This window comes from Catharus ustulatus, chromosome 1, assembly GCF_009819885.2.
Source record: "Catharus ustulatus isolate bCatUst1 chromosome 1, bCatUst1.pri.v2, whole genome shotgun sequence".
NCBI classification, from domain to species: Eukaryota; Metazoa; Chordata; class Aves; order Passeriformes; family Turdidae; genus Catharus; species Catharus ustulatus.
The window spans coordinates 68965700-68974254 of NC_046221.1; the positions used below are offsets into that span (position 1 = coordinate 68965700).

Sequence of the window (8555 nt, forward strand, 5' to 3'; positions counted from 1 at the left end):
TCCAATCATTGTAGGCTGATTCCCTAAACTGCAGGGTGCATAAAAATATCTTCTGATTGGTTTGCTTTTCTTTGTAGTAGTAGTGGTAACCAGAAAATGAAAAGTGAATGTTCATGATGAAGTACTAAACTCTATGGCAAATACAAAATAAAGTCATAAAATAAACCACTTGTATCATGAAAATAAATTATGGAGGAAATTCTGAAACACTTTTAAAAAGAAGTTGGGGCTCTTGTCACAAATGTTGACTGATAGTGAGTATTTCATACTTAGATTTTTTTATTTACCTTTGCATTAGATGTGTGCTTAGAATTCACAATGCTTTTTCTGCACATACAAAATCATTCACTAGTTTTGTCTCTAGAGCATTTTTTTCCAGCATTTCAATTGCAGCTCAGCACTTCTAACTAACATTCTTCTGTAATGTGAAGGCCATGTAATTTAAAAATTACAAGTCACTAATCTTTCTGTAATGAAAAGAATCTTTTTTTTCTCTTTTTGCTGGTTAAGAGCTGGAATGTGGGTGGGAAGGGAAAGTTAAGGACAGTGCCAGTGCTGAGGTTCCCGATACCATGATATTGCATCCAGAGTGGGGTGCAGAAATTTGTCATGGCTGGTAGAATCACGAAGGTAATGTGGAGTATTACTGCGCCTGGAAATCTGGAGGAAAAAGAATTTTTGGCTTGACCACGACCATGAGGAGCATGATCTACTTACTGTGCTTTGTCCCAATCCTGTTGCCTGCTACCATCTTAATCTGAGCCATCTCCAAGTCTTGCAGTGGACAGCTCTGCAAAAAACCAAAAAAAAAACAAACCAAAACAAACCAAAAAAAAAAACCACAAAAAAATAGCCGGGCAAGAAAGACTGGGAGCTTTTCATCCCATTCTGGAAAACTTTTTGTCCAGGCTGAGGCTGGTTTTGTTCCTTCCTCAATAATGACTTCCAGGTGAAGATCACAAAAAAATTTCAGTACTTTTAGGCATGAGCCCTGGGACCTCATCAGGAGATGGTCATCCATAAGCCAGACTCTGAAGCACCGTGGTCAATGTTCATGTGTGGTGCTTTCCCTTTGGTGGGAAATGGGAAGACTGGAATGATGGCACAAAACCTAAAATTTTGGTATTTCCAGCTTCCACAGGAGTTGCTGGTTTGGGCTGAGATTAAATTTTGTCGGAGTAACTTGTGTGGGGCTGTGTTTTCGGTTTGTTATAGCAGTGTCAAAACCTTTTCTGTTTCTCACACCACCCCATCAGTGAGTGGGCTGGGACTATGCAAGAGTTTGGGAGGGCAAGAAGTTGGGACAGCTGACCCCATTTGACCAAAGGGATATTCCATAACATATGATGTCATGTCCAACAATAAAATTGAGTGTGAGGGGAGTGGGTGAAAGGTGTTTGGGGACTGGCTGGACATCAGTAGGTTGGTGGTGAGCAATTGTTTTCTTTTGCATCACTGTTTACTTGTGGTTCCCTCCCTATTCCCTTGTCTTTTTTTCCCCTCACTTAAAAAACTGTGGCAGCCCAGAAGGCCAATCATATCCTGGGCTGCATCAAAGGCAGCACGACCAGCAGTGCAAAGGAAGTGATTCTACCACTCTACTCTACTGGTGAGACCCCACCTGGAGTGCTGCATCCAGCTCTGGAGCCCCCAGCATAGGAGGAAAGACATGGACCCGTCAGAGCAAATCCAGGGAAGGGCCACCAAGATGATGGGAGGGATGGGGCACCTTTCCTATGAGGAAAGGCTAAGGCACCTGGGATTGTTCAGCCTGGAGAAGAGAAAGCTTCAGGGTATTCTAATCATGACCTTTCAGTACCTGAAGGGAGACTACAAGAATGATGGAGAAAGACTATTTACAAGAGCACATAGTGACAGGACAAAAGGGAAAAGCTTCAAATTAAAAGAGATTAAGTTTAGATTAGATATCAGGGAGAAATTATTTACTGGAGGTTGGTGAGTTGCCCAGAGAAGATGTCAATGCCTTTTCCCTGGAAGTGTTCAAGGCCAGGTTGGATGGGGCTTTGAGCAACCAGGTCTAGTGGAAGGTGTCCCTGCCCATGGGAGGGGGATTGGAATTGGATGATCTTTAGGGTTTCTTCCAACTCAAATCAGTCCATGGTTCTAAACTATCTTGTGTCTAAACCCATGAGTTTTTGTACCTTTAACCTTCTGATTATCACCCCTCTTCCACTGAAAGGGAGAGCGAGTGAGCAGCTGAGTGGTGCTTAGCTGCCTACTGAGGTTTATCAGCGGAAAAACCATGTACCTGTCCATCTTTTCAGGCACACAGAAAAAGGCTAAGAACATCAAAACCTATCAAGTGAAGGAATTGAATGTGAGCCTAATTTTGAGTGTGTTAATTATCTTATAAAGATATATTGCAGTGCCTTTCTTTATAAATTTCAGGAAAAAAAAGGAAAAATTAAAAAAATATATAGCATGGATCTGACATTACTTTGAAGGACCTGCTCCCAAAACTGTTGATTAAAGGAGGATAAGCACAGTATTTTTGGCTCCAAACGTCAGTCCTGCTGAATTTAAGTGACTGATGGATTCTCTTCACTGGAGGTGCAATTTTCACCTGAAGAAATATTTCCTCAAAACCAAGGCTGGCTACCTGGCATTTATGAGAGAATCCAAAGGGAATTGCAGGCAGGGTTGTTAGGGTTATCATTTACTCAGTGGTTTCTGCTGCTGTTGTGGCACGGGGATCCCACAGCACTGCTTCTTAGCGTGTGATGAATGGTGCCCCAGATGAAGGCGAGGGAGGAACAGGGACAGGTGGCAAACTGTTGCTTTTCTACTCTGCTGTGAACCTGCTGGTTCTCCTCCAGCACCTCAGCTGTGCCTGGCATTGCCCTCCTTGGCCAGTGATAACGTGCCCATGTGTTGGGGTGTGCTCTGGGGACATTCTGGACATGCAGCTGGAACAGGAGGGTTCTTTCCTTCTGCAGGGCAGCCTGGTGAAAACTGCACATTCTATGGCTGTGTTTGTGAGACCGCTGTACACTGGTCCGAGTGATTTCTGGTGGCTGATACAGCGTAAAATATTGTGAGAAATGTGTACCTGAGCATGCTCCAGTGGAAAAGTGTGTTGTTTTCATCTCTCCCAGATCTGTAGCTGTTGATGGGAGCCTGTTAATAGGGTTGTGGTGCTAAAAGAGTGTTTTTGTGCATCTCTCCAATTCCTCCATTTTTTGCATTTAAAATAGATTACTTTCACTACAGAAGGTTATCAATATATATTGCATATTTAATTTAGCATCCTTAGTTTTTCCTCTTGGGGAAAAAAAAGCAGAATTGGGTAAAAAATTAGAAGAAAGTGTGGAATATCCAGTTTAAGAACTTAGAAGTAATTGTTTTGTTTTACCATTTTACTACAAATGAACTTATAAAAATAAGTCCATCCCTAATTAATGCAAAATACATCAGTCAGGTATGAAATAAAATACCTGGTATGATGACAAATACTTTTTATATTATGTTTTGATTGCTGAGAAGATCATGTACTCTGTTTTTGCTGTATCCTCTCAGAACTGCAAGCTAGTTTAATGCTAATGATTCAGCTGTTATCCAGATAAAGAAAATAGGCTGGTGAGGTTAACTAAGGCCACAATCAGCACCAGTTGATGCAGTGTTGAATGTGTTGCGTGTTTGATGCTATAAAGAAAAAAGGAAAAGCAATGTGCAACACCTTCATTTAAAAAAAAAACAAAACAATAAAGTGTCCCCCACCAAAGCAAACAAACAAAAAATTTCCTGGAAAACCCAAATAATAGGAAGTTCTCAAACTCTAAGAAAATCAGTGTTTAGATCCTGAACTCGTTTATCTATCTTTGCCTTTGCTGTCCTTATTTCATCAATCATATTTTTTAAGATGAAGGTCCAAGTCTTCCCATTAATGTTTGGATTCCTGGATTGTTGTGGCTTTGCAAGTCCTTATTGCTGCATCTTTGGCTCTTCTACAATGCACAGATGTTTACCATGGATGAAAATGTTACATTCACAGATTATGTCTTGATTACTTTTCTTCTGGCAGCTTCTCACCATTCTCCTTTGAAGAGGAAAGGAGCTCTTTTGTTGCTTTTGGTTCATACAGTGATTCTTTTTTGCTGTTCCACTTTGTGTCATAACAAGCCATATGCCATGCCATTGAGCTGGAAACTAGTTACCTGTTGCATCCAATGGATGTACAGTTCCAATAGCTGGAAAATAAATGCACATACTACCTTGTCCTGAAAAGCCATCCCAGATTTTGGAACTGGAACTGGGGTTTTTTTCTGAGACATACAATGACCAGGTACATGATTTGAGCCTATCTGCAAAGTCTCGCTGGGGCTTTATTTTCAATGTTGCACAGTGCCTCTCTTGCAGAGAGCTTTGCAACAGCTGTGGGCTGTGGTGCAGAGGCTATTTGGATAGGGCTGGCTCTAGGAGGAGCAGGAGCTGCTGGATTCACAGCCCCCAGCATCACTTCGATGGCCTTGGCACCCCAAGAAGGGCGCTGAAATCAAGGAGTGATGGCAAAGGTCAGCAGGCTCTCAGCATCAGCAAAGCCTGGGCAAAAGCTCAGCCCTTCATTCATTAGTGAGAAACTGGAGTGACAATGCAGCCTTTTTCCGTGGCGCATTCGTGGCCCTGTCCACTGTCCATTGTATTGATTTCAATGAAATCTAAGCACATACCCAGAATCAGACATTTCTTTGCCTGTTGCCCTCAGGAGAGAGAGTTTCCTCAAGTGGGGCCAAACATGTACTTTGTACGGGGCATCTTCTGACCCAGAAGGTCGCCTATGGCTTCTGAGGAACTCTGAAGGGATATTTTTAATTGTTCAAAGTCTTGTTTTGTTTTTGGGCTCAGCAAAGTAACCTGAAAGTGTATTTGTGTAAATGCACAAGGGAAAATCCGGCCAAGGAAGAAGCTTGTTATTCATTGTGGGTCAGGTCCTGCCACTGTGGAGTCAGCCTAAGTATTGCCATTGATTTCAGTGGGCACAGGGGCAACCTGTCTGGCCATTTTGAATGAATAAATTGTATTCCCACACAGAGACAAAAGTAACTGGTATAAATTGAGACTTTTTTGCTGACATGATATATAAATTGTGAAGTTATTGTATGTTTGATAATTATAACCCCAAAGTAGAGGAAAATTTTCCTCCTTTCAACGGAGATCCCAGCATAGGGAATGAGGCACAAGTGGGACCCATGTAAATGCCAGATTACAGAAGTGTTCCTGTGTTTGAAAACTTGGGTACTGTAGTCTTCAGGTAAGGAGTATTCTATAGCAAACTCTGTGTCATGTTAGTAGTTACTCTCTGGTGGTAGAATTTATCTACTTCTGGAGTCATTCCACTTAAAATTAGGTTTTTGTTGGCATTGCTTTGTCTTATCTTAAATTATGGTTTTTTGTTTATGTTTGTTTGCAGTTTTTTTTTTTATGATCCAATGAAAATTCATTTTCAAAAAGAAATGAAGAAGCAGCACCACATCATCCCTTTGCTCTTTGACAAGGTCAGAGAGGGGATGGCATCAGGAAAGAACCCCCTCTCCCACCCCCCAATCCCAGCAGGTTTATGGGCTTGTAGTCTGCAAGTCTGTGTGTTAAACCTAGTGGTATTAAGAACTGCAGACTGAAAATTCGGATATACTGTCTTTCCTTTGTTGCAGGAGGAAGCATTTTTTGCTACAGGTCTGAGAAAGGGCAAGCTGGTATGGAGAAAGAGGTAAGTGAAGAAAAAGCCATGCTTTCCAAAGAGAAAAGTCAAAGGGACTATTCCTAGCATTGCTGTTTCATAATATTATTTGTAGTGTGATGGGAGGGAAGTCAGCAGACGCATAGGCTTCTTTATAGCATTGACAAGTCAAGGAGATGATTAACGAGAGTACCAGACAATGTAATGGTAGGAGAAGGCCCACAGAAGTTAAACAAAAGTGCCTTCAGAATTTAGAGAATTCCCATGATCCATAGTAGGACCTCATTGTGCTTGTCTACTGTTTCTATTTTTGATTAGATTTATAAACACAGCACCACATATTTTCATGTGGCTCGTAGCCCCAGGGCAGAGTGAGATTGACTGCGCTGAAACTGTGAGGCTTGTGAATTTCGGGCAAGGGATGGAGTGAAATAAGTAGTGTAATTGTTTTTGTGGAGTGACCGTGGGACCTCTTCTGTTCTGAATTACACATGGTTCAACCCTTTGACCCAACCAACCTCAGCAATGCCTGGTAGATCTCCTAAAGCTGTGCTGAAAGGTCCTATCAGTGACATGTTGGAACATTATCTGTCATGTGAGATGTGTGCCAACAACCATATTAAACTACATTAATTACTAGTGAGGCCATGTTTGTGACAATCTCAACTTCATTTAACCCATCATCATGTTAGTTATTGTTTAAACAGGAAGTACAAATGGGGACAATTTATGAAATCAAAATGCAGCACCAATGTTTTGTTTAATAAATTGTATCTTTTACTTTGTTTTATTTCCCTCCTAGTTTTTTTTATTCCACTGGCATTTTTGTTCTTGTCATCAGCTCTGTAGCTTGAGTTTTTTGAGGGCTTTTCTATTTTAAGAGGAAGCAATAAAAAGACTACTTCTTAGTAACTGACCTAATACACCAGTGAGATTGTTGTTTCTTTCAGTGCAGTTGTAAATGAAAGTTGACTGAAAGCACTGTGTTTGTTTTCTAGCAAGAAGCAAGCGTGCTGAGATAGTTTGTGTAAAGCTGAAAGATTACACGTGGGTTACTCGCCTGATGCACACCCTCACTGTTGATTCACACTCCAGTTAGTGGGGCTCTGTATGGCCACACTTGCACTCCTCTGAGCATACCCATGAATGGAGCATACACTTCTTTTAAATAATATGAAAACAGTTTTCTCATAGGTCTGACCTTCTTGGTAGCAAAGCTTTCTGTGGGTCCTCAAAAGGTATGTAGGAATTCAGAAGAATTCTTTGCACACATTTGCTTTCTGAAGCGTTTCTGCATTTTATAGGGGAAGAGACAAAAGCTTTCCCCACGTGCTCCTGCGTGGGCAGCGTGCAGGTTCACTCCTGCCTAGCTCTGCCTGGTATTCTATTAGACCAGACACACAGGGTTACATCTTCCACCTACACACTAGGCTGCTCTTTTACAACGAGCCTTTTCCTTTACCCTCATTGTCTAGCTACAATAAACAAAGTGTGGGGTTGTTTATTTAATTTTATTTATTTTTGATTGCTGTGGAGTCTGCTAAAAACGTCTTTGACCCTACTAGGTGTCATTCTTTTTAGCAATGACGAGTTTGTTCTCTAAAAAATCTAACATGGAGTGCTTAAAGCAGACAGGTGCAAATACCAAGCTGTTTCTCTTTGGCTGCCATCCCTTAAACAGACAAAGTAATAGGCTGGGAGAAAGGAAAAGGTTCCAGCTCCAGCTGCATAAAGGAAAGCCTTAACAGGGACTTAGCAGCTGGTTGCAAGAATTAAATGCTGTAAATACCAACTAATGCATTTGTGTGTGTGTGAGTGCGTTCACAGTGGAATATGTGCATCCCTTTTTATGCGAGAGGATCATTCTTTTAAAACTATGCTCTGCTTTTTGTTGAAACGCTAATGCTCTCACTGAAGTGAATGAGAACAGAAGCCAACATACCTGTTCCTGTTTACCATCGTTATACTCCTTAGAGCATTTCAGGCATTATTAGGTTCTTGGAGCCCTACCAGATTGACAATATTTCCAGCTACTTCTCTTTTGGCTGTATTCAAACAAGGCCCCAAAGGTAAAAAAACAACAACAGCAAAAAAATCCAACAACCAACAACAAGACAACCAACCCACAGAAAAAACCATGGATGAATCTGCTGAGCTAGTTTGCTGATGTTAGAAACAGTTGTTCATATTAGGAACACCTAATTTAATTTCATGAAAGAGACATAACATGCCAGTATGTGTATGAATCTAAGGTATGCATTTCCTAAAAGGAACTAAAACTCTGTCATTCCAAAGTTGCTCTTCTTTTTGACTTCCAGCTTGCATGGGGACTGCTGTCTGGAAGCAGTAACTTTAACTTTAACTCTAAGGCTGCTGATGAGGTCTGTCTGTGTGATCTTCGTAAGCAGATAAGGGTAGGAAGACAGCTCAGAGCAGAGCTTGTTTACAGCAGGACAGAAGAAAACAGCTAGACATAAATGAGGGCTGACGGTTTCATGAAGCACAATTGGTTGATCACAGATTCAATATGACTGCCCTGAACTGAGCGATGATCCGTACAGTATGCAAAATTCACTTTCTTGCTGGTCTGTGCCCACCAGCCTTCCAGCAGCTTTCCCAGAGCCCCTCAGCCACGGCTTTGAGTGGAACCAGAGCTGAACGCAGCATTGTTGTACCCAATTCCTTTTGACAACAATCACATTCTTTTAAAAACTTCATAGGTTTTAGTTGTCACTGGTTATAAATGAGGGGTTTTTTCCCTCGCCATTGCTGCTGCTGCTGCTGCTGCTGCTGTTGTTGTGGTGCTCGCTGCTCTCCCGCAGATGCAAGTGCTGCAGGTTCTGGTATTCCCGATTTTCCT

The 8555-nt window shown here is 41.6% G+C and overlaps 1 protein-coding gene across 1 annotated transcript in view; it reads left to right on the forward strand.

Moving 5' to 3' along the window:
* The first annotated feature begins 5674 nt into the window (after nt 1–5674).
* LOC116994675 overlaps nt 5675–8555 on the forward strand; it is a 58050-nt gene continuing 55169 nt past the window's right edge. The window contains exon 1 of the mRNA XM_033056598.1: nt 5675–5725. Within this exon, the coding sequence (XP_032912489.1) occupies nt 5714–5725 (12 nt within the window). The 5' untranslated portion in view covers nt 5675–5713. The remainder of the gene's footprint in view (nt 5726–8555) is intronic.